Here is a 26,967-nt window from a genome sequence, read left to right as displayed (position 1 = left end):
GTCAGGATGCAAGCGGCCGCCCAGTTTCTGAGCGACCGCTTGCATCCTCCGACCGCCTCTGAATGAGGCCCTATGTCCCTTGAAAAAACGAGGGAGGCTCCAATGCTCTTTCTGGCACAGGGCTCCACAAAGTCTAGTTACGGCTCGGCCCAATGGCATGCCCAGTCCAATGACTTCAGCATTGCATACAGAACGGAGACAGACACAGCAGACGGTCTGCCAGCTTAAAAACAAGATGTATTCGAAAGGGAAGGAGTATAGAGGTACAGTAATTGCCACCGCATATCGCAGTGTTTAGCTTGTACCATCCAAGGATTTACGCCAACAGGGTTACATGATATCACCTCAGCTATATATGTGCTTGTGGGCTGGATACTTAAAAAAAAATAAAAACAGTAGTGAATTGCAGAAGAGGCTGTGGAGGCCGACAGGGAGGATGGAGGCCACAAGAGAGTCTGTGGGGCTTTATGCGGCCCATGGGGCCCCACTGGTACAGAAAGCTTGTGCAGATGACTGATCCAATGTAAAGGCAGATGCTTAATGTCCTGTTGGATGCTTCTGCTAGGAAATGTTGGAGTGTCACCCCAGAAAGGCACACTGGGGGAGGGAGGGGGGGGGGTAACAGTGCCTCTGAGGATTTGGGGGAGCCTGGGCTGTGGATGTGTTGAATAGGTGGCGGGAGGGGGCCGTTGTTGATACAGAAAGCCCCAGATGCAGTCTCCTTTCCCTTCCAATACAGGCAGGTTTTCTGCCTTCCACACTGAGATCCTCCTCCATCCTCCCCCCCCCCCCCCCCCCCCTCCTCTCCCCATCCATCTCTGAGAGCCTGGGAAAGTGGGTTAGTGCTCTGTGTACATACACAGCCTCAGCAGCAGATCCAGAGAGCCGCTCTGCCCGGCCACTTCCACCAACACTACGGGATTGTACTGGGATTATCTCCCTTTTGGATATTGCCTTCTGCAAAGACAGCAGGATCTACACCCACACCCACCCCCCAACTCTCCTCCAAACCCCCCAATCCGGGCTCCATCCCTGGCACCCTGCGCTGAGGAGATTCACACTTTGGGAAATTGCATGAAGATAGTTGTTCCCCCCTGATCCCTGCTTTCTGGAATTGTAAACTGTAAACTGTGGAATTTAAAAAAAAAAAAAAAAGACTTATTTTCATGGTTGATTTTTTTATTTTTATTTTTGTCTCCTGAATTTAATCCTTTTGGGGTTTTTATATTTTGTAAAAAAGAAAAAAAAATTATTTTTTTTTTGGTGCAAGTTTTTTTTTTTTTTCAAATAAATATATATCTATTTTTGCATTGTGATTTGAATCGTTAAGTGGTGACCATGGTTTGGAGGTGGCACACAGACAGGAACCAGTTGCCTCTGCTCCTTCTAAGACTGCTTTGCCTTCTCCCCACAGGGCTGCCTGTCCGCAGCGTGGATTTTAACCGGAGCACAGACAACATCACTGTCCGGCAGGGGGATACCGCTGTCATCAGGTAGGGGGCGCTCTGCCTGTGTTGTTTTTTTTTCCTTTCTTCTGTTGGATTACTTGAGTTTTACAAGATGCTGCTGGACCACAAGATACAGGATGGGAGTGAATGAGTGGTAGATGTTTACCTGTACAGGCTGCAATAACTGATTTATTAACCGTAATATACTCTATATACAGTACAGGATAAGTGCCAGTGGTGTATGTGGCTTCTCAGGTCCCATGCAATCTATACTCTAAGTCATTAGCTCTTTAATTGCTAATATTGTATGTGCATAACTGAGAAGCACAGGAGAGAGGAACATTATATAATTGCTTTTTTTTAAAAAAAAACTTTGATTTATGCTATGCCTCATTCACTCCCCCTGTCAGTAATTTAGAAGAGTACCTTTCCCCTAACAATGCTCTTTCAAAGATTGACTCATCCCATCATGTGAAGATGATTAAGGGTGACTACTGTACATGACGTGTCACATTGTAACATGTATACAGTGTATGTGTGTGTGTGTGTGTGCTTCTGGCAGGCAATTGCACTGCAGCAGTGATGGGAAAGGGTTAATAAGACACCTATTAGTGCAGCCCTACAATACTGAGGGAGGGACAAGTCACTGCTCCTGTGATTGCGCCTGACATCTGATTGAGCTCTAAGCAAGGATTGTCATTAATCCAATGGGATTAGGATGCAGAGTTGGCAGTAAATACATTTCCTGTGTTGCCCCCACCACCAAGGACGGGGCCCGGGGAACACATGGTAATGATCTGCCTGGCATGCCGGGAGTTAAGCCTCCTGCCACTGGGAAGGTGTCCCTTGGTGTCATCCTGCAACGTACTGAGGCTCAGCTCCATAGGATTGCTGACACCATTAAATCTCATAGCTGTTCATGTCTGGGCAGAGGGGTCTGTAGCATGTGTCGCAGTGAATACAGTATCAGCCCTTGTAACGTACTGTCACGCTGAGCTATCCGATGGAATGCAAATGAATGTGACGGAGCCACCTGGGCCGCAGAGCTTGCAATCTAACTGTGCGCATGATGCCACTGCACTCCTGCTGTGCTAAAAGCTGGATGTTGGTCATGAGCATGTGTGTGCTTGTCTGCATCTAGATGTGGGCAACAAATGGTTAAATCTGTAGTCATCAGTATTTACTGTAATCTGCTTTTCTTTTCCCCTTAGTTTATGTATTATGGTGCATACACACGGTCAGATTTTTCCTTCAGATATGAACGATAACGATTTCAAAATCGTTCAGTCGTTCATATCTGAAGGAAAATCTGACATATCTGACATACCTGAACGATGGACGATCAACGATGCGCGTTCCCGTTTGTCAGATAACGATATCTGACATCTGATGTGTTTGCAGTCAGACTTGGACGATTCCATTCATTTTAATGCAGTCAAAAATCGTTCAATCGTTCAAATCGTTCAAAACTTTGGTGAGATCGTTCAAATCGTTCAAATCGTTCAATCGTTCATCTGACAAATCTGACAAGTCTGACAAATCTGACCGTGTGTATGCTCCATAAGTTTAGTTTTTTGTCGAGTCCGTTCCCCGGGGGCCGCTAACAGGGCTCTTATTTTTTTTGGGGTTGGTGGGAAGACGGATGGAATAATTAGTGGTCAGGATTAATTTGCGTCAGGTTAAAGCAAAGATGTAGAGAAAATGGGAAGTGCGAAGCGTTCCCCCAGGACGGTGGCTGAGGAATGTTAGGTAACCCTTTCTGCGCCACCCTACGCTGGAGGTCTGGCTGCCCCTCTGCCCCTGCGCCCCTGACCTTGCCTGTCACACAGCACCTGGCACATTAGCACCTTGCAGTGCACTCAGCCTTGTCATGTGTGTGTGTGTTGAATTGCAGCTGTGCTTCATTGATTGCAGCCTGACAAGTGTGAACACTGGGGCTTGTGATGCTTGTTACTTGGTGTTACCTGCCAGGGTCGGGTTTAGAACTAGTGTGAAAGGAATAAAAAAAAATCAAAAGTATCAAATATTTTCTTTAACAAGTAACCAAACAATAAACAAAGACCTGTAACACTGACCAGGGCCTGTGATTGGCCTCGTCACCCTGCCCTAACATGGGCTCTGGTAACATCACAGCATTGGAATTTGTATTGTCACCTTATGCTATGGAAGGTTCATTACAAAAGTGATTTGTTTCACCCGTGTCTGCTGCAGAGGTTATTGGTTATGTGCGGATGTAATGATTAGCGTGTTCTGCAGCAATATAGTCTATTAGTCTATATACCTTGCCCTCCACTTCTCCTCCACTTACAGCGGCCCCTCATCCAAAATACTTGACACAGATTTCAGCAAGAGCCATTCCTCCCCCTGCCCAGTATTCACAGCGCTCTGCTCCTGCCAATGTAATGCACTCATTGAAATGTGTTTTATGTATATATGTGTATAATACCAGATGTGACGGATTATGCTGTAAAACATGATTTGATTCCAATGTAAATGTAATGTGTCTGCTTGTATTCACTGGTACTCATTTCAGCAATAAGCAACATATACAATATGTCTGGGGCCATTACTGGTATCCTGCCAACAGGTCATGTTTTCAGGATTTGCTTTGTTGTGTACAGTACATTAAATCATCTTGGACAACGGGCCTGATTCAGAGCCGGACGCTATTTTTCGTTCAGAAAATAGGGGTGGCTATTCAAATGAACCGTTCGCTCTTTGCGGTCTGTTCACGCCTCTATGTCTGAACGAGCTAACAAAACTTGCGGTCGTTTTTTTAAAAAATACACCCCCTGGCCGCTCGCATCCTACGTCATGTCCGCTATTTATTAGATTAATCGAGTACATCGACCAGCATATGAACTGCTCGCTATTCTTGTGGTTGGTTTTTGCTACCACAATTTTGCGAGCAGTTCTGACTATAAAATAACCCAGTGATGTGGTCAATGACGCTGCTGTATTAATTATGCACACCCATAAAACGCCCGTTTTGACCTTTAAGCACACCTGCGTTCGGATCTCCACTCCCCGTTTTCAAGCACCTTCCCCTGTTACCACCCACATACGCCTCATTCTTTCACTCAAAATAGCAGGCATTCGCTATTTAGCGAACAAACGATTTTCGGCCACACTGACTGGTTCGCGCATGCGTATTACGATCCGTACGCATGCGCAGTTGAGCAAACATCGCTCGGAGCGAACAAGCGGCCGCTTATGAGCGGCTCTGAATCAGGCCCAATGTCACATAGGGAAGACATTAATTTTAGGTTCAGATGTACTAAGCGCTGAAAAGTGATAATTTGGAGAGTCGTAAACTACCGACCAATCAGCTCCTAACTGTCATTTTTCAAACAACCTGTAACATGGCAGTTAGGAGCTGAGTGGCTGGTAGTTTATTACTCTCCAATCTATTACTTTCCAGTGCTTAGTACATCTCCCCCATTATGGACTTACCTACATCACTAAACCTTTTTAAAATAGGTTTTCATTTTCCGGACCTTAAGCTTCCAAAGACAGTTCATGTTTTCATGATTCACCTCCTGTAGAAACATGTGGGACAGTTATGGATCCTGTTATTACCTTTGGGTATTTCTAGGTTAATTCCACCAATTATCACATGATATTACTGACCTGAGGCCAGTGCCTGACACGTTTGGATGTTCTCCTCAATTTTGCCTGCTGGAGGCAGTATGCATATGGGCAAATTGTTGTTGCATAAATTATACGCTGCCACAGCGAGGGGAGTATGGCAGCAGGCGTGGGAGGGCCACGTTTTTCAAACCTGCTCTAGAATCTATTAACAGCGCCGCTCTAGTGGTTATTTTGGTATATGACATTCACTTGCATATTTTCTGCATCTGTTCCTGAAACAAAAGATGTACATTAGATGAGTAGGTGTAATTCACTGACCAGTTGCACTTTTTGGTTATACTGGTTTATTACGGTAATACTAGTTAGCTGCTGCTGTGTGCGTATATCTGACGTAATCCATGAGAACAGAGCCGGGCGATCCGAGTTTTGCCGCTGAATCTGGCCGCACACGTGAAGTTAGTACAGTATAGTAACCTTTTATGCTCCTATCAACATTGATGTTTTTGCAGATTTAGAATAATACACGCAGGTTCCAACTAGCATGGAATTAGCAGCAGGTCTGTCTCCTCCAGGCATCGTTGTGTCACATCCGGCTGCTTATATCTGGAGACCAGTTGCTGAGTACAGTATCTGGATCCTGCGAGGCCCTGTTTGGAAAATAGTGGTGGAACTAGATGGGGCACAGGGGGTTTGGCTGCTACAGCAAGAGCGTATCTATAATGGGTGCACCCTGCACCCATATTATCTAACACCTCTCCGAGGTCCCGCGTCGAGTGTCTCATCCCTGCACAAAACGCTGCACCATTTTCCCAGTGATCTGCACATGCACAGTAGACTCTGGGCACACTCTAGTGCCCAGAGTCTGCTGATGCTGCGGTTGGCGGTCAGACGCATCTGCTGCCGGACGCCGGGGAGAGAGGAGCAGGCCCGGACGGGGAATGAACACGGGCCCCCTCCTCTCTTAATACGCCCCTGTGCTATAGGGACTGGAGAAGAGGTGAGACCCCCAATGTCAATTGACCCCTCCGATCTGTGGCCCCCCACACCCCTCAAAGACCCCACTCTGCTCTCAAAAGCACAGAGTAGATGCACGCTCTGGGCATATTCAATTGGGTGCGAAGTTACCAAAACATCTCCGTGGTGATTTTGCTGCAAGTGCAAGATTTTTGGTATTCAATTGGGTGAGAGGTTTTTTTTTTTTTAAGGTCAACCCCTAAGATACTCCTTCCCCCTAATGACTAATTAGGCAATTAGAAGTTTCCAATAAGCTTAATTAGTCCATAATTACCTTCAGGCAGCGTTGTCCTCCTCCTCCGCTTCTCCGACACAAGTCTTTTCCTTGTCTTCCGCAGTGTGTGGGTGTGTGTGTGTGACCCCCTGTCAGTGTGTGTGTGACCCCCTGTCAGTGTGTGTGTGTGACCCCCTATCAGTGTGTGTGTGACCCCCTGTCAGTGTGTGTGTGACCCCCTGTCAGTATGTGTGTGACCCCCTGTCAGTGTGTGTGTGACTCCCTGTCAGTGTGTGTGACCCCCTCTCAGTGTGTGTGTGTGACCCCCTGTCTGTGTGTGTGACCCCCTGTCAGTGTGTGTGTGTGACCCCCTGTCAGTGTGTTCGTGACCCTCTATCAGTGTGTGTGTGACCCCCTGTCAGTGTGTGTGTGTGACCCCCTGTCAGTGTGTGTGTGTGTGACCCCCTATCAGTGTGTGTGTGACCCCCTGTCAGTGTGTGTGTGACCCCCTGTCAGTGTGGTGTGTCCCTGTCAGTCTGTGTGTTTGTGTCCCTTTCAGTGTGTGTGAGACCTCCTGTCAGTGTGTGTGTGTGTCCCTGTCAGTGTGTGTGTGTGACCCCCTGTCAGTGTGTGTTTGTGTCCCTGTCAGTGTGTGTGTGACCCCCCTGTCAGTGTGTGTGTGACCTCCTGTCAGTGTGCGTGACCTCCTGTCAGTGTGTGTGACCCCCTGTCAGTGTGTGTGTGTGACCCCCTGTCTGTGTGTGTGTGACCCACTGTCAGTGTGTGTTTGTGTCCCTGTCAGTGTGTATTTGTGTCCCTGTCAGTGTGTGTGTGACCCCCTGTCAGTGTGTGTGTGTGACCCCCTGTCTGTGTGTGTGTGACCCACTGTCAGTGTGTGTTTGTGTCCCTGTCAGTGTGTGTTTGTGTCCCTGTCAGTGTGTGTGTGACCCCCCTGTCAGTGTGTGTGTGACCCACTGTCAGTGTGTGTTTGTGTCCCTGTCAGTGTGTGTGTGACCCCCTGTCAGTGTGTGTGTGTGACCCCCTGTCTGTGTGTGTGACCCACTGTCAGTGTGTGTTTGTGTCCCTGTCAGTGTGTGTGTGACCCCCTGTCAGTGTGTGTGTGTGACCCCCTGTCTGTGTGTGTGTGACCCACTGTCAGTGTGTGTTTGTGTCCCTGTCAGTGTGTATTTGTGTCCCTGTCAGTGTGTGTGTGACCCCCCTGTCAGTGTGTGTGACACACTGTCAGTGTGTGTTTGTGTCCCTGTCAGTGTGTGTGTGACCCCCTGTCAGTGTGTGTGTGTGACCCCCTGTCTGTGTGTGTGTGACCCCCTGTCTGTGTGTGTGTGACCCACTGTCAGTGTGTGTTTGTGTCCCTGTCAGTGTGTGTTTGTGTCCCTGTCAGTGTGTGTGTGACCCCCCCTGTCAGTGTCTGTGTGACCCCCTGTCAGTGTGTGTGAGACCCTTAACATCATTCACATTTAATAAATAGGCCTAATAATAAGTCTGAAATAATTTCTAGCTCTAATATTTATAACACAGAGACCCCACATTACATGAGTAGCCCCCACATTACATGAAGGAATGCGTTCAATATCCCGGCAGTCAGGATGCCGGTGCTTAGAATACCGGCATCAGAATCCCGTCACCTGTCAGAATCCTGGTGCCGGGGTTGGGGGCAGGGCAGTGATGCGCGGTCAGGTGAGGCAGAGCCTTTCCCGTCATATTCCGGTATACTCCAGAGTTTTTGACAATACAAATTATAAGAAGACTGTAAAGAAAATATTATAAATATCCTCTTTGTATTATTCTAAACATTTTTATAGTCAAAACTCTGGAGTAAAAAGTCTATGGCAGGTGAGGCACTGCCTCCCCTGTCTACCTTTTCCGCACCTTTTCCAGTTAGGTTTAGGCACTAGGTGGGGAGGTCAGGTTTAGGCCATACTTACCAACATTTGGCTAGGCCCCTCCGGGAGGCTGCCGAGTCGGTGCAATAGAGCTGGTGGGGGCGGTTTAGGCAGGGCGGGGGCATGCCGACGCGATCGCAGCCCCGCGACCCGCTTTATGCTGATATTACCGGCATTACAAAGCTGGGGGAAGGGCTACAACAATGCGATTCAGCGCAAATCGCGTCAGCACACCCCCTAACTGCCCACTTTCTCAGCGATCGTGCGCAGGGGGGGGGTCATGGGGGCCGGCCACCATCCCAGGGGACTTACCTACTCTTGCAGGGTACCGGGAGCAGCACCTGATTTTTGGGAGGCTCCCGGCTGTCCCGGGAGAGAAGGCAAGTATGGTTTAGGCACCAGAGAGGGAGAGTTAGGTTTAGGGTGCAGGAAAGGGGAGGTTAGGTTAAGTCAACGGGGAGCAGGGCCGCTATCAGGGGGGGTCTGCCGAGCCCGGACACCTGGCAGAAAGGGGGGGACCATAGGCAAATTTTTCAGGTCCGGGCCCCGCAATTTCTGATGGCAGCCCTAATGGGGAGGGAGGGTTAGGGGTAGTGCTAGCATATTTACCTATGGGTGTCGGGATTCTGACTGTCGGGATGCCGCTGTCTATATTCTAACCAGCAGCATCCCAACCGCCGGCAATCCATACCCAACCCGATAAAAAAAACACCAAATTTCCATCACTATATACTGCTGCACCTTTCTATAATGCCCACATGGACCCTCAGGTTCATATATGTGTGTGTAAATTTGGCTCTGATACTAACGCGTGTCTCCCCAGCCATTTACCTCACTGCATGTCACTGGGGGAGGGTTAGGGTTAGGGTTTGGCACTAGGGGGGGGGTTAGGGTTTGGCACTAGGGGGAGGGTTAGGGGTTAGGGTATGTCACTAGGAGGAGGGTTTGGGGGTTGGGTTTGGAACTAGGGGGAGGGTTAAGGGTTAGGGTTTGGCACTAGGGGGAGGGTTAGGGTTTGGCACTAGGGGGAGGGTTAGGGTATGTCATTAGGAGGAGGGTTTGAGGGTTGGGTTTGGAACTAGGGGGAGGGTTAAGGGTTAGGGTTTGGCACTAGGAGGAGGGTTAGGGTTTGGCACTAGGGGGAGGGTTAGGGGTTGGGGTTTGGCACTAGGGGGAGGGTTAGGGTTTGGCACTAGGGGGAGGGTTATGGGTTAGGGTTTGGCACTAGGGGGAAGGTTAGGGTTTGGCACTAGGGGGAAGGTTAGGGGTTAGGGTTTGGCACTAGGGGCAGGGTTAGGGGTTAGGGTTTGGCACTAGGGGGAGGGTTAGGGTTTGGCACTAGGGGGAGAGTTAGGGATTAGAGTTTGGCACTAGGTGGAGGGTTAGGGGTTAGGGTTTGGCACTAGGGGGAGGGTTAAGGGTTAGGGTATGGCACTAGGGGGAGGGCTGGGAACTAGGGGGAGGGTTAGGGGTTAGGGTTGGGGACTAGGGGGAGGGTTAGGGTTTGGCACTAGGGTGAGGGTTAGGGTTTGGCACTAGGGTGAGGGTTAGGCACTAAGGGGAATCGTCAGGGTTAGGCACCATGGAGGCGAAGGTAAGGTTTATGCACTAGGGGGGAGTTTAGGTTTAGGCATCGGGGAGGGAGAGTTAGGGAGAGGGGGAGGGTTAGGGTTCGGCACTAGGGGGAGGGTTAGGGTTAGGCACTAGGGGGAGGGTTAGGATTGGCACTAGGGGGAGGGTTAGGCTTAGGCACTAGGGGGAGGGTTAGGGTTAGGCACTAGGGGGAGGGTTAGGCACTGGGGGGAGGGTTCGGATTAGGCACTAGGGGGAGGGTTAGGATTAGGCACTAGGGGGAGGGTTAGAGTTAGGCACCAAGTGGAGGGTTAGGATTAGGCACTAGGGGGAGGGTTAGGATTAGGCACTAGGGGGATGGTAAGGTTTAGGCATTGGGAAGGGAGGGTTAGGGGCAGGAAGAGTGGGAGGGTTAGGGGTAGGGAGAGGGGGAGGGTTAGGATACTGACTAACCCTTTCGGGATGCCAGTGTCGGGATTTTGGCTGCCAGGGATCCCGAGCGCCACCATCTCGTATCCATCCCTACATGAATGTCCTCCACATTACATTTATTCCTCGCACATTATATTTAGACACTACAAATACATTATCATCATTCCATAATGACATTATATAACAAAAATTCTGTCTGGAGATTATAGAGAAGAAATATTTGCTCTTTATAAATCATAAAATGTTCACAAAAGGGACAGTTTTTCATTTCAGATAAAGAATTTTTTTTTAAAATAATGAAAAGTCTCTTTCAGATTCTGTTATTGTGCAACGCTATGTGCTATAAGATCAATACTGACAGTAACCTACAGGACAGCCGTGCTTTTGTTTATATGGTATTTTAAAAAATAGTTGTTACATTTAGGAAGCGTCGGCAGGCTGGGAAAACAATTGAACTCCTCTGTTTTTATCCTCCTCGTTTCTGAGAGAAACCGCTGTCCTGTCCTTTATCAACTCTCCAAAACGAAAAAAAAAATGATCGATGAAACTTCATAAAAGTCTTCTGAGCTGTCAGTTTCCTGAAAGCAGAGGTTCCAGGCTCAGTAACCTCATCACATTTCTCCAGCAAAGACACTTTTACAAAGTTACATTTCACGACTTTCATGTCTTCAAAGGAAGGAGGAAAAAAAATACAGATTTAGTTTTAAGGTTTATTGTCCATTGTGTGCAACTATAGATTGTTGTGGAAAATGATCTGAAAAAAGTTATGGTCGTGTTACCATTGCCTCTTCCGTACGTTTTACTGGGGACCTCTGCTGGGGAGATTCCTAAGTGTGAGGCTCAGGGTTCAATGTCTCTAGTGACTGGTAGTTCCTGATCGGATGGCACAACACTCCAATACTCATCCAATCCAATCATTACTGTTAGTGGGTCAGACCACTCCCTCTCCCACATGTTCCTACAAAACATGTAATGTTGCCGGTACAAATCCAGTATATTTTAGGGTTGACCATTGAATGGTTAATCATCTATGGTCTCCATCGGTGGCACTATCAATACTATGGAGCCTATGTACTAAGCCTTGGAGAGCGATAAAGTGGACCTGTGATGTCACAAAGTGGACCTGCGGGCCGCACTCGGGTGTCACCCGCCGAGGGGTGACACCAAGGTGCAGACTCCCTCCTCCTGACAGGAGCCGGGTGCTGCACTGTAGAATTACGTGCAGCACTTGGCTCCTGACACAGTGAGGGAGCGGGCACTTCAGACAGGCTGGTCCCCAGGGGCCACCAGCACCCCCGGTGTGACAAAAACAGGGCTCAGACAGTGAGGCCACGCCCCCTCCCACGAGGCCACGCCTCCTTCTCCCAGGCGAACTACTAGTCCAGCAATCACTACTCCCCGCAGCGGGTGTCAGTTGAGGTAGGGAAGCCACTGAAGTGGACGGATATAAAGTACCAACCAATCAGCTCCTGTCATTTTTTTTAAACTCAGCCTGTAACATGACGTTGAATTGATTGATTGGTACTGTATTTTATCTCCATCCTCTTATCTCTCTCCAAGGCTTAGTACAATAACCCCTAAATAGCAGCTACATTACAGTGACTGTTGTCTGAGTTCTGACCCCCCTCCCAGTCATTATTATGTATACTATTAAAGGGACCCAGATCTGCCCTGCCCCCTGTTCTGTCCAGCTCTTTCCTACTGCTCTGACTGCTGGTCGTCCCACCCCCGCCCCTCCATCCCAACCCCCTCTTTCCCACTCCGGCCGACCCCCCTCCCGCTCCCATACATACCCCTGTTGGCCGGCTGGGTCCTGCAGCGCTGGGTTCATTTGGTTTTGGTTTTGATCACTTACTTAAAGGTTACATGTGGCTGTTAAATCAAAGCTTTATTAGCTCTCCAAGGAAAATCACAGGTTAGACGCCTGAAAATCCTCTGTGTATACTATTTTTGGATGCTGTATTTATGTTTTTTTTTTATATATATATATATATATATATAAAAATATTATTTTCCCGTTGGAAAAACATGATCACATCCTAATAGAGCCTCTCTGGCCAGCTACCTAAGTGTATGGATAATTTAGCGCTTTCTTGAGAGAAAAGAATACAGTATATAGATCAATAATTGCTGTGTAAGTCACATCTCGCTGTTTATTCGATATACCGTGAAACTGCTCCACCATCTGGGAGATGAACCGTGATACAGAGAAATGAATTGGATAATAATCTTCTCCAGGAGATGGGAATTCTCTGTCCTTCACAACAACTGAAGCCAGGTATAAGATTACACTGGTGTCACAGGGGCTATGCCGTCCCTCCAGCCAAAAAAACGTAGAGTTCACACCCCCCCCCCGTTTAACGTCGACCTCTCCGATTGCAACAAGAAGCATAGAGTGAGCAAAACATCTTCCAACGTTAGCAGTGGCGTAACTAGGGTTATTGGAGCCCAGGGCAAATTTGAAAAGGGAGCCCCCCCCCCCCTCAACATCCCGATATGTGCGCGCGCTGAAGGAAATATAATGGGCGTGGTCACTTAAAAATGGGGCGTGTCAACATGACACACCCCTTTATTTTCACGCTGAACATTCCTATCCATATGCACCTTAACCCCAGTAGTACCCCTTATACAGTACCCCCAGTATGCAGTTGTGGTCCCTCTTATGCAGGCCCATAGTAGTGCCCCTTATACAGTATCCCCAGTAGTGGTCCCCCCAAATGCAGTGCCCCCAGTAGCAGTCCCCACAATGCAGTGCGCCCAGTAGTGGTATCCCCTAATGCAGTGCCCTTTATATAGAGCCCCCAGTAGTAGTCCCCCCCTATGCAATGCCCTTTATATAGTGCCCCGAGCAGTAGTCCCCCCCCATGCAGTTTTCCCAGTAGTGGTCCCCCTGATGCAGGACGCCAGTAGTGACCCCCCTATCCAGTGGTCCCTGTAGTGGTCCTTCCTTTATTGCCCCCAGTTGTGGTCCCCCCAGTGCAGTGCTCCTAGTAGTGGGCCCCTTTTATAATGCCCCCAGTAGTAGTTACCCCCCCCCAAGTAATGGTCCCCAGTTGAGGTTCCCCCTCCCGATTAAGTGCCCCCAGTAATAGCCCCCCCCAGTAGAGGTCCTCCCAATAATGGTGCCCCCTGTAATAGCCCCCCCCAGTAGAGGTCTTCCCAATAATGGTGCCCCCAGTAGTAGCCACCCCTTCCCGTTGTGCCCCCACCCCAGTAGAGGTCACCCCAGTAGTAGCCACCCCCCTCCCCCGTTGTGCCCCCAGTAGCGCTGACAGGTTTTAAAAACAATATATATAAAATATACTTACCTGAATCCACGCTGCTGCTCCGGACCGCGACACTGATCCCGCCGCCGCCGCCCGCCAGTCCTCCCGGGCTGGCGTGCTCAGCATAATGGGAGAGACGTCATGATGTCATGACGTATGTCCCATTACCCACTGCAGGAGCCGGACGGAAGTCCGGCTCTTGCAGTGGGTGCTGCAGCAGTCAATGAGAGTCTATCTGACTCTCATTGGCTGCTGTTTAACACACGCATCGCCGCCAGCACTGGCGGCGATGCGTGTGTTATGCACAGCCTGTGCCCGCCTCCTGGCGCTATTGGGCAAGCGCTCAGGTGGAGGGAACGGGCTCAGGTGTGCAGCACAGGACCGGTGCTGGAAGCCTAGCGCCGGTCCTGTGTAAATGTGTAGCGCTGACCGCACTCACTGCGGTCGGCGCTACACTGGTGGCTAACTAGGGCGGGCCGGACCGTGACCGGCGGCGCCCCCCCGCGCCGCCGGTCCCACGGCGCCCAGGGCACGCACCCTGCTCGCCCTGCCCTAGTTACGCCACTGAACGTTAGTATCAACCAGTAAAAAATAAACCGGTTGCAACTATTTATTCTTAGAGAGAACCATCTTTAAAAGGACGTCCCTGTGGCTAACTCGCAGCGCGGCGTGAAATGTGGAAGCAATATCCGGATTTGTAGCCCCTTATCTTTCATAATAGCAGGTTATGTCTGGCCGTGTTGCGCCAGAGAGTTATAAGAGACGGAAGTTATAGATATATGATCAGTTCCCTATCGGTACGTTACATCTCACTACCAGCGGTAACGCAGACTCTGACGTGTGTGTAAATCAGCGCGGCCTGGGGCGGCGTACCCGTCAGGATATCACATCCAGGCCAGGGATTCCTCCCAGCCAGCTGGCACCTGGTTCATCAATCTAAGGTAGCGGATCCTCAGATAACTCATCATGCATCTGCCTCCCCTCATGCTGTAATGTATGTTCCTGTTCAAGTAACGGCTGAGCGCTAAGGGCGAACCTCTAGGTATGGTCAGCCTGCAAATGTATTTCCTAAAACACATTACCATTAATGATTGGTACTGTGCGGGTATTGCTGTTCTATATATAGACTGAAAAGCCAGATAATATAAGGTATGCAGAATACCAGACAAGGGGCCTGATTCAGAGCCGGTCGCTATTTGTGGTCGTTCGTTCAACAAAAAGGGGTGGCTATTCAAATGAACAGTTCACTCTTTGCGGCCTGTTGACGCCTCTATGTCTGAATGAGTGAACAAAACTTGCGGTTGTAATTTTGAAAAAGACGCCCCCTGGCCACTCGCACCATATGTCATGTCCGCTATTTATTAGATTAATCGAGTACATCGACCAGCGTATGAACTGCTCGCTATTCTTGTGGTTGGTTTTTGATACCACAATCTTGCGAGCAGTTCTGGCTATAAAATAACCCAGTGACATGGTCAATGACGCTGCTGTTTTAATTATGCACACCCATAAAACGCCCGTTTTGACCTTTAAACACGCCTGCGTTCTGATTTCCACTCCCCGTTTTCAAGCACCTTCCCCTGTTACCACCCACATACGCCTCCTCCTGTCACTCATATTAGCAGGCATTCGCTATTTAGCGAACAAACGATTTTCGGCCGCACTGACTGGTACACGCATGCGTATTACGATCCGTAAGCATGCGCAGTTGGGCAAACATCACTCGGAGCGAACGAGCGCCCGCTTACGAATGGCTCTGAATCAGGCCCAAGGTACTCTATGGCTTTCCCTACACGCTTGCCTTTAGAAGGACATAAGAAGTGGTACTGTGCTTTGTTCATACGGGTCAGAGTTGTAAGCGAATCGCATACCCGCTACGTCTTGCTACGCAGCGATGATATCAAATTCTGCAAGAGCAGCCAGAGGGGTCTTGTGTCAATAGACGCCTACTGCCACCTGCTGTGATCTGCTGCTGCATCCGAGGATGCAGCCAGCGGAAAACTTGCGTGAACGTCGGCCATATCTGAGTAACCAACACGCCCCTGTTTTCTGAGACGCTATCTGTCACCGCCCCTTCCCCACCGCTAAATGGCATGCTGCGGCTTAAGAGGCGTTGCAACCACCGACTGGCTGATGCGCAGGGCAGATCTTGCGCATGCATTGGTCAGCAAACATCGGAGCTGTGACCACAAACCATCGGGTTTGCATAAAATTGCGAATCCGGCCCTATATGTATTGTATAGCGGCCTAGCACTATATAATGTGAGGTTCTATGGGGGTCATTCAGAGTCGGTCGCAAGCGCTGAGCGCTCGCAACCGACTCGATGTTGCCCCACTGGGCATGCGCATGACAGAGCCGGCTCTGTCGTGCGCATGTGCGAGACCCGGCTAGCGACGGATGCTCCGTCGCTAGGGGTCTCACAGCAGACGGGGCTGAGCTGTCGATGGTGAGTGACAGCTCGCCCCACTTGGGAGGCGGGCAGGGGGCATTCCTGCCCAAACAGAGGCGTTTGCGCCGGAACGCTTGCCGTTTGGGGACGGCCCCACTGACATCATTGCTGATGTCAGTGAGGAGCTTCCTGCTCGATCAGAGCAGGAAGCTCCCTGGGGCTTATGAGTGCCCAGACCCAACCTTAGGGTCCGGTGGTAAACCCCGATGGTCGCGATGGTCTTGACCATCGCCCATGTCGGTCGCTAGAGCTGTGGGTGTTAACCCACAGCTTAGCGATCGACAAGGAGGCGGCCATTCAGGATGCAAGCGGCCGCCCTGATTCAGAGCGACCGCTTGCAACTAATGACCGTCTCTGAATGAGGTCCTATATCTCTATGGGGAATAGGACCCTGAACAGTGGCCTATCTATAACAGGTGCCAGGTGTGCAGTGCGCAAGGTCCCCTTGGCACACCCTGCAATCATTTTAGCGCTTATCTGCCCGCCAGACTGTTCCTGACGGTCCACTGCACCGCACCATTATCACGCTGATATCGTTCCACCATATTCCAGTGCCACAGTCTTTACGCAATTCTGCACAATTTTTTTTTTTTATTCATAGGAGAAGTGGCTCACCGACATCTGCGCAAGGGCCCTCTCCAGGGTGAAAACGCCACTGAACCAGAACTGCGTCATGGGCTGTCCATAGAGGACATGGAGATTTGCCATATTCTGTATCTACAGTTCCTATATTTCAACTCGCCGTTTTACAAAGGCGTTCCCCTCTCTCTCCATTTTCAAACTTGTAGAGTTGGGAGCTCATGCTGAGTCACGCTCATTTGTTTACCGTAAAATGTGCATAATTTGTACGGCGCGCGCTCACAAAAAAATTTAAAAAAGCTCAGTCGGCAAGCCAGCAAAATGTACTGCAAAGACGACATAAACCTGTGTGCTCCATGTTTTTGGGGTTTTTTTTACGGTTTGTAATTGATATTTTAGTTGTGTATGGAGTTCAATGTATATTATATGAGGAAATGGCCGGCCCCACAATGCTTTGCAGCAATTATACATGGTACCTGTGTGCTTCTCCTCACCTACGGCTTTGTGCCGGATTATTGACATCTCTGTGAACCTGTGTGGAAGGAGCTGGGATCAAAGTGTGTTAGGATATAGAGATGATTTTCTGTCAGTTCCTGGAGAGGATTTGTCATGTTTCAGAGATTTGTTATTAACCGTGAGGACGTAGCGAGCAAACCCCTCGGCTGTCAATCACGCAGCCATCGACAGAAAACTTCTATTTGTTGTTGACTGAATAATAACCCGTTGAATTCACCAACCGTTCTGCTGCACTCTGAGGCACACGCTGGGGGCGGCCATGTTTGGCCTAGACCAACATCATCATGGGATTGCAGCCTGTCACTGCCCTAGGAACCAGGGACTTTACTGAGGCATGTAAATGTGGCATATCTCTATTTCTCGTCTGCTTTGAAAATATCCGTTGTGTGTAAGGGACAGCCTCCTACTCTTTAAATGAAGTAAAATGGGAGCTTATTGGGCAAACTTATCCATGCTCTCAGATATATTAGTCCTCCTGATTAGCTCAGACTTGGGGGGAGATGTATCGAATCTTAGAGAGAGATAGGCTGTGCTAGCAAAAATGACAGAAGCTGATTGGTTTCTATGAGCAACTTCTCCACTTTATCTCTCTCCAAGACTTAAAAAATCCCCCCCCCCAGGTCATTAATCCAGATTTGAACTCATATGTCTTAGGGCCTGATTCAGACCCGCTCGTGAGCGCTGAGCGCTCGCAAGCGGGTCGATGTTGGCCCAGTGTGCATGCGTACGAGGGAGCCGGCTCCGTTGTGCGCGTGCGCTAGACCCGGATAGCGACAGCCAAGCCGTCACTCCGGGTCTCGCTACAAAGGGGGCGTGCTGTCGATGGTGAGTGACAGCACGCCCCTTTTGGTGGGCGTGCCGGGGGCGTGGCTGCCTGGACGGAGGCACTCCAATGGGAACACCTACGGTCTGGGGCCGGCCCCACTGACATCACAAGTGATGTCAGTGGGAGTGCTCTCGGCTCTGATAGACCCTACCACAAGGGTCTCGTCGCAAGCCCGATGATCGCGATGGTCTTGACCATCGTGACCATCTTTTTGGCCGCTCGTTATAGCTCACCCACAGCTATACAAGCGGCCAGGAGGCCGCTCTAAAAATTAAGAAGGACGGCCCTGATTCAGAGCGAGTGCTCTGTCAGAGCGTCCGGCTCTGAATCAGGGCCTTAGTCTCATGGCAAGTCCTGAATTTTGGGGATTCCAGAACTCCCAGAGTATAGACCAACCTCCCGCATCCTACCCGCTTCCACAGTACAATGTGTGGCCCGAGAACTTGGTGACTAGATTTGCGGTGAAACGCGTTGATGCGGTCCACTTCCCTGATCCCCATTGGCACAAATTGCGGAGTTTAGCAGCAGGGGTAGTGACATGATGACGAGATTATCTGTGCCCCAACTCACGCACCTCCCACCTGGACATGCCTTCCAGTATCTGGGGAGGACAGAAAAGTAGGCAGGTGTGTTTTTAGTGCACATTGTCCGACATTACGACTGTTTCTCAGGCACCTAACATTACAGATTAATCCTCGTACCCCGTAGTAGTGCACTGAAAAACCTGCTTTGTTGGATTAACGTTATAAGCGGTTAATGCGCACATCCACACATCACATAAACAATTGAATACATTCACATCAGACAAAAGTGGGTGCAAAGAAGTAGGAGAAGGATAGAGAGGCAACAATGACCTAACGCAAAATGAGCGATGTTTACAGAACTAAAATATGTCACTTTCTGCCATTGGTTGCAGGACATTGCACGTAACAGAAATCTGCGTCCAATCTCAGCATGTATTTGGTCTCAAGCATGTAGTTGCAATTTCGTCCTGGAAGTTGTCACTTCTGTGCAGACAGCCTGCTTCGGTGCGAAATTCAATGCGCTCAGCTCCACTTCCGAGGCTACTACTGTATCTGCAAGTGAAAAAAACAACAGTTCTGCTCTGTAAATAACATTCACATACAAGGTGCAGTTTGTGACAATTTGAATTCATGTGGTGCTGTATGATTTTTGTTATTTAATTATTCTTAATTATTTTGAGGGGGTTTTATGCGTTTCCCTAGAGGCTGGAAAGCACAGAGAGCTAAATAATGTACATTTGTAAATATTGCAGTGCAATGCAGAATATATGAGCACATTGTAAATAAATAATATCAGTAATAACAAATGCAATATAAACCCATGAATTTATCCTCCCCGCTCGCTGCAGAAGATAACGCTCCCACTGACAATAACTCCTCTTGCTTAGCTCATAAACTAGATGGGCAACAGGTAGAGGCAATCTGTTATTCTTGTGTATGGGACATACTGGCTGGAAACGGATACTGATTTAAAAATGTTGAAGAAATAGGTTTATTTGCGCATTAGATAGCAAACCAACAAATGATGGTCCCAAAATATACCAGTATATATAACAAAACTACAGTGAAATTTCATGCAAATTGCCGTGACACAGAGATGGGAAGTCTTCAGGTTCCGCCTGTAAATCAAATTTCTACAATGGTGTTTGTAAATTTGCACTCTGCTGTATGGTGTTGTTGGGGAATGATTGGAAACACATCCGGCCCATTTCTGCTAGCGGAACGCGCACGGCTTTGCTGGTGTAGAATTCACATATTCCATAAGTAAGCTTTGCAGAGTTCGCTCATCTCTAGTTGGCATTTTATAATTCGATTTAACATCGAGGTAGACAGCTCCAATTTAAAGCACTGAGTAAGCATAATATTATTTTTATTTGATATAGAACATAAAATAAGATAAAATGAGATGGATTATAAGACTACTTACCAGAAATTGAGAACTGCTACAAGAGATATTCCTCTAGGTAGATAGGTTGGTGTCCCATAGATCACTCTTGGTTTCCTAGCAACCTGGAATCTCTAATGGTTATTAACCCACATTTTCCCATTGTTCCCAAAGGGGAACACTTTACTTTTTGTCCTGGTTTTCCCAAATGGGAAAAAAGGATACATCCCTGTTCGATCCTGGTGTTCCCATTTTTTTTTTAAACAAAATGGCTCTCGAATGTTTTTGTTTTGGATCATATACATAGCAACCAAGTCATTTTAAAATACTTTTTTCTTTAAATGGGTTAATACAGATATTTAGGGTCCTACATTAACAGAGATGGAAGAAGGTAAGGAGGAGATTATCAGAACCTCAGGAGACTGGATGGGGGTGATGATCCTATTGTGGTTCTCTTGAATGGACTCAATGGACTTGTGATTACCAGAACCTTCAATACACTTTGCCTGCCAACCCAGGAGCCCCATATCTCACGGAAAAGTGATAGACATGAGGCCAAAGCTTTGGCAGGGGAGTAGCCTATAATGTCCAAATTGGGAGTGTTGAGAGCTTGATTCATCACTATCTAGAGTGTTATCATCAAGGCTGGAACATCCCCGAGTAGTGGTCTCCCCAAGTGTACTACCAGGTGCCAAAGCCATTAAGAAATGCAAACTTTCAAAAAGTTCCAGTCACTGCAGTCTAGAAGATGGAAAGTTCCAGGACAGAAGGTGATATTTGGGTAAAGATGGGAAAAAATGCGGGGAATCGACGTCATCCTGTTAGTCACGAGGAGGTGGGAGTAATTTAGAGATAAACACAAGATGCCGTTATCAGGTGACAGTTATTCATTCCCTCGCTATTATCCATCTATCTCAGAAAATTCACTGACTCCCACACACGTCTGACCGTATGGAAGGTGCAGTTAGGGTTACAGTAGGTTGTGGTTAGGGGTCAGGGTTAGGGCTAAATACAGAATTAACGGTAAAACATATCGGTAACATGCAGACTGTCGACATTCACAATGTCGCCATTCTGCCAATGTAGACATTCAGACCAAGGGCCGTATTCAATTAGAGGCAAAAAGTCGGAAAAGTTTTGCCTGTCCAACTTTCCGCCTCCTTCACCTGTCTCAGAGGAGAAAACTCTGTAAAAGTGGTGAAGAACAGCATTAAGCAGCATTTTTTTATGAAAATAAGTAGTCCACTCAAATTTGGGGTACTTGAAAATGGGTGCTAGCATATTTTTAGGTCTCTAAAGTGAACTTTTAAAAAACGTGAAAAACCACCCTCATACATGCACCTGCTGCAATCCCAAAAACACTTGGCCCCTCCTTACATATAGTCTATTTCGCTAGTTTTTATAGTTGTCCCTCCACTTTTTACGTTTTCGCCCCCAAAATGAAAGTATTTTTTGGGGTGTTCTGAGGTAATTTTTAAAAATGTTTAGGTTGATTTGTCCTTTGGGGGGCTGTCCCAAGGGCTCAGAGTCGTTTCCCCATGTTTGCACCCCAAAATATCAATTTTGCATTTTTTTTCTCCTGCTATTCATAGGAGATCCTTTTCCACCTATTACGTTGTATTGAGTTTACGCTTCGGCGAAATCGTCCGGGAATTGAATTTGGAGGTACAGTACTTTGAAAACAGGCGGAAAGTCCGATTCCATGGAGACTTTTCGCCAAAGAGCACTTTTCGCCTCTAATTAAATACGGCCCTATATCGACGTTCTAATCTCGACTTACTGAAAGATGACATCCGAATTTCAACTTTTTGTACCACACCCAATGAGTCAGACAAATGTTTTACTCCAGTTCATATTTCATAGCTATATCCTAGTTTGCAGTGTTTTGCCAGGGCTGGAAAATATATATGTTACGTACAATATGGGCCTCAATCATCGCCCCCCTCCCTCCCTGACATATTGAATCAGTTACCAGACTAAGGAGCGCAGCACAGAATCTTCCCAGTCTTTGGGGAAATTAAAAATGTGCATAATATGAGCCCAACATAAGTGGCATTTAATGAAACCGGCAGCTATTATTTATGTTCCGTTTCTGTTACCCATTGTCGTTCATTTCAGTGTTGTACAATTCTGTGTGGGCCCGGAGCAGGGGGACTTACCAGGGAATGGGAACAAATCTGGTTATAAATATTCATTCTGGGGCTTATTCGCTAATATGGAGCAATGCATCCATAGGGCAGATTCCATAGGGCAGATTCCATAGGGCAGATTCATATCCATACTGTATTAAGGCCATGTCAGAAAGGCTTTCGGCCAGTGAGCCTTCAAGTGTATACCATACAATCCCCCGGGGACTTAGGAGTTACAGCATCACTGACGTCCTCAAAGGATGTTTTTGAAATTAAATAAAATTCAACATTAAATTATATTTAATTGAACACAACATATTCTGAAGACAGTTTCCTTTAGTTCTAGAAAAGAGACAGTCATCCAGTGGTTTGCCAGCTCTTGTGTAACTACAAGTATCAACCAGCTCAGGTTCCCATGGTTAGCTGGGACTTGTAGTACTAGAGTTTGCCACACCCCAGAGGTTAAGAACCAGGCGCTTGTTCTATATCATATTTAGGAACATGCTCCCCTGCGGGATTTGAAGACTTGCCTCTCTAATTTACTAATAAGCATCTAAATGGCTTCTTTCCAGCCTCCCGACCAGCGCACAGCATATGTTGAGGCCCCAGAGTATAGATATATACTTCTGTCACTTGAAAGCTCTGAGTTATGGGAATAGATTTGCTTAACAATCCCAGCATTACTGAGCAGCAGTTTCCTAAAAAACGCCCCAAGGACCATTATCCAAGATCAGCCAAGTTGTGCGCAGAATGTTCAGAATTCTCCTGTAGCCTGAGGGAGCCAGAGGACGGATACATTGTATTGCTGGGGCTGTGTGGTCCCTTGTGCCGAGAAGTTACAAAGTATCTGCTAGGGATGGTAACTTTATTGTTATTGTGTCAGAACCAGCATGGAGAGAGGAACATGGAAAAGGTCTTTTTATATATATTTAAACTAGCTAATGTGCCCGGTTTCACCCGGGTAGACCGTTACTGTTTCCATTTCCATCTCACCACTCTAGTAACACATTCATCCTTCACCTCTATAGTAATACATCACTGCTATAGTAAGACATTACCCTCCCTCACCTGTGTACTAACACATTCCACTCCCTCACCACTGTAGTAACACATTATACTCACTCACCTCTCAAGGAACACATTTCCCACCCTCGCCTGTGTAGAAACACAATCCCTCCCTGTAGCAACACATTACCCTCACTCACCTCTGTAGTAACACATTCCCCTCACTCACCTCTGTAGGCACACATTACTCCTGCTCACCACTGGCAATTTCTGCAATGAAGATCAGTTCAAAAATTGAAGAAAAGAAACCAATTTAACCCTAAATGATTGTTTAACATGGTGCAAGGGCTTCTAAGCGTTGAATTCACCACGATCCACATTGCAATAATCACTTTGAATGGTCATCTCCTCATATACATGGTGGAATGAGGTCGATCAAACGGCATCTGATAGAAGTCCAGCTTGTTACAAAATGTCTAGTGACAGACTGCTCACTAGAACCGCAGTTCCAGGCTGCTTGGCTGGCTGGACTATGGACCGTCATCCTCTCCGTGAACTGTCACGCTGTTTTTCCTATACATGTAAGCTTAGTAACACAGCTGGGTGGTGATACTGGCAGGTGTCACTGGGGGAGACTTATCAAAGCTTGGAGAGAGATAAGGTCCCAACCTGTCAACTCCTAACTGTCATGTTTCAGGCTGCGTTTGAAAAATTGACAGTTAGGAGCTGATTGGTTGGTACTTTATCTCTCAACCACTCTTTATAAGCTTTGCAAGATCTCCACAGTACTGCTTACACTGCCAGGTTTGGCAGGTCTGCGCGGCAGGGGTTGCTGGATCGCACACATGCAGACGAGATGTATATTGATTATATTCCTATTAGCAAATATACTTTGATAAATAAGGAAAGTTACTATTCTGGATTTCATGCTCTCGCCATCCTGAGATGAGAATAGCGAATGGAGGTTTATAGTGGTAAATAGAGGAGATTTTGCTGAAGGAACCCAGGGAACCTCTTTGCCGGCGGGGCATAACACTGGCAATAGCATGATGGTAGCTGCCGCCCCCCCTAGATTGTAAGCTCCTCCCCCCATAGATTGTAAGCTCCTCCCCACTGTCTCACAGCCTTCTTCTCTAGCACTTCTATGACAGAGCTATACTGTGTTGCTAATTGTTACTTGTGCTCTGTTTATATTTTGGTTACTGTATTGTAATGTGATGTTCTGTGTACCCTGTACTGTATGTACGGCGCTGCGGACCACTTGTGGCGCCCTATAAATAAAATGTAATAATAATAATAAAATAATAGTCTTTCATAGACAGGGAGAAAACACAGACCCTACATAATATATGCTCTACCTTCAGTTGCTTCATATTCCCCTCCTGCCTTTGTATATGCCAGAATGTCAGCGTCCGAGCTGAGGGTGAAGTCTTGTGTTTCTTTCCGTCTCTTTGTAGCCTACTTTGTATATACTTGTTCTAGATCATACATTAAAATGATATGCACCCTTCATTGTGTTTAGAATATTACACTCATATTGTGCACTGCTTCAGTGGAATCCGCTCAGTATCCCAGCACAATGGATACTGGCGCTTAGAATACCGGCGCCGAAACACCGAACCTGCCAGAATTCTGGCGCCGGCATCCCGAATATAAGTAGCGGGATTAGCTTTAGGGGTTAGGCACTAGGGGGAGGGTTAAGGTTAGGCACTCTAGGGGGAGAGCTAGGTTTAGAGAGCGGGGAGGGGTACGGTTAGATACTGTATGAATTGTGTACTGTGCTCTGTATTCCATATTAGGTACTGTATGTGTTGGGTACTGTACACCCAGGGCCGGCAACAGAAATCTCGGAGCCCGGTACACTGATGTCTCTGGGGGCCCCACCTTCTCAGCACGACCCCCGATCCCGCACACCCCCACACCCCCTGCGTGTGTGATATGTGAAGCATGATAATGTTAACTGAAAGATATGGCTGCCTTTACATACAGTAAAAATACCCTATGACTTACCACACTCTCTCTTTGTCACTGATGATGCAGGCTGTAGTACTTACCACACTGTCTCTCTGTCACTGATGATGCAGGCTGTAGTACTTACCACACTGTCTCTCTGTCACTGATGATGCAGGCTGTAGTACTTACCACACTGTCTCTCTGTCACTGATGATGCAGGCTGTAGTACTTACCACACTGTCTCTCTGTCACTGATGATGCAGGCTGTAGTACTTACCACACTGTCTCTCTGTCACTGATGATGCAGGCTGTAGTACTTACCACACTGTCTCTCTGTCACTGATGATGCAGGCTGTAGTACTTACCACACTGTCTCTCTGTCACTGATGATGCAGGCTGTAGTACTTACCACACTGTCTCTCTGTCACTGATGATGCAGGCTGTAGTACTTACCACACTGTCTCTCTGTCACTGATGATGCAGGCTGTAGTACTTACCACACTGTCTCTCTGTCACTGATGATGCAGGCTGTAGTACTTACCACACTGTCTCTCTGTCACTGATGATGCAGGCTGTAGTTATTACCACACTGTCTCTCTGTCACTGATGATGCAGGCTGTAGTACTTACCACACTGTCTCTCTGTCACTGATGATGCAGGCTGTAGTTATTACCACACTGTCTCTCTGTCACTGATGATGCAGGCTGTAGTTATTACCACACTGTCTCTCTGTCACTGATGATGCAGGCTGTAGTACTTACCACACTGTCTCTATGTCACTGATGATGCAGGCTGTAGTACTTACCACTCTGTCTCTCTGTCACTGATGATGCAGGCTGTAGTACTTACCACACTGTCTCTCTGTCACTGATGATGCAGGCTGTAGTTATTACCACCCTGTCTCTCTGTCACTGATGATGCAGGCTGTAGTTATTACCACCCTGTCTCTCTGTCATTGATGATGCAGGCTGTAGTTATTACCACACTGTCTCTCTGTCACTGATGATGCAGGCTGTAGTTATTACCACACTGTCTCTCTGTCACTGATGATGCAGGCTGTAGTTCTTGTCTGCCGTCTCTTGCAAGGTCTTCTTGATGACAGTGCTGTAAATGCCTCAGGGGTAGGAGGGATGGTGTCTGCAGCCAGCCATTCTTAGTCCCTCATCACCTTCCTCAAATTCAGCCTCTCATCACCATCCTCAGCACAGAAGCCCCATTCACCTGCTGCCCCAGCCCCATCACCTTCCTCTGCCCCTTTCACCTTCCTCCGTCCCCAGCCCTCATACATATTGTCCCAGCCCCTATCACCTTCCTCCGTCCCCAGCTCCTATCACCTTTCCCTGCCCCCATAATCTTCCTCTACCCCTTCACCTTTCTCCATCCCCAGCCCTATCACATTCCTCTGCCCCCAGCCCGTGTCACCTTCTGCCCCCTACACCTTCCGCTGCCCCAAGCCTCTATCAGCTTCCTCTGCCCCTTTAACTTCTGTCCCCAGCACCTATTCCTCAGGCTCACCATGCAGTATCCACTTTAACTTCTATGATCTCCGCAGTCCACAGCGGCGCTGCCTGCCTGTCGTGCGGCAATGTGACCTATGATGTCGCCGCCATGTTGCTCACCTATACAGTCAGGTGCATAAATATTGGGACATTGACAGAATTTTCATATTTTGGCCTCTATTCACCACCACAATGGCTTTGAAATAAAATAAACAAGATGTGCTTTAACTGCAGACTTTCAGATTTAATTTGAGGGTAATTACAACCAAATCAGGTGAACGGTGTAGGAATTACAACGGTTTCTATATGTGCCTCCCACTTTTTAAGGGGCCAAAAGTAATGGGACTATCAACTCAAAAGCTATTTCATGGACCGGTGTGGGCTATTCCCTCGTTATTTCATTATCAATTAAGCAGGTAAAAGGTCTGTAGTTGATTCTAGGTGTGACATTTGCATTTGGAATCAGTTGCTGTCGACTCTCAATATGAGATCCAAAGAGCTGTCACTATCAGTGAAGCAAGCCATCATTAGGCTGAAAAATCAAAACAAACCCATCAGAGAGATAGCAAAAACATTAGGTGTGGCCAAATCAACTGTTTGGAACATTCTTAAAAAGAAAGAACGCACTGGAGAGCTCAGCAACACCAAAAGACCCGGAAGA

The 26,967-nt window shown here is 47.8% G+C and overlaps 1 protein-coding gene across 3 annotated transcripts in view; it reads left to right on the top strand.

Moving 5' to 3' along the window:
* The first annotated feature begins 860 nt into the window (after positions 1-860).
* The window catches only part of LSAMP (limbic system associated membrane protein), an 802,309-nt gene continuing 776,202 nt past the window's right edge, over positions 861-26,967 (top strand). For all 3 annotated transcript variants that reach the window (XM_088448049.1, XM_088448048.1, XM_088448047.1), the window contains exon 1: positions 861-1,493. In XM_088448049.1, the coding sequence (XP_088304175.1) occupies positions 1,339-1,493 (155 nt within the window). In that variant the 5' untranslated portion in view covers positions 861-1,338. The remainder of the gene's footprint in view (positions 1,494-26,967) is intronic.

The sequence above is a fragment of the Taudactylus pleione genome, unplaced genomic scaffold, assembly GCF_031769625.1.
Source record: "Taudactylus pleione unplaced genomic scaffold, aTauple2 ptg000449l, whole genome shotgun sequence".
Lineage (NCBI taxonomy): Eukaryota > Metazoa > Chordata > Amphibia > Anura > Myobatrachidae > Taudactylus > Taudactylus pleione.
This window is presented reverse-complemented; position numbering and strand designations above follow the sequence as displayed.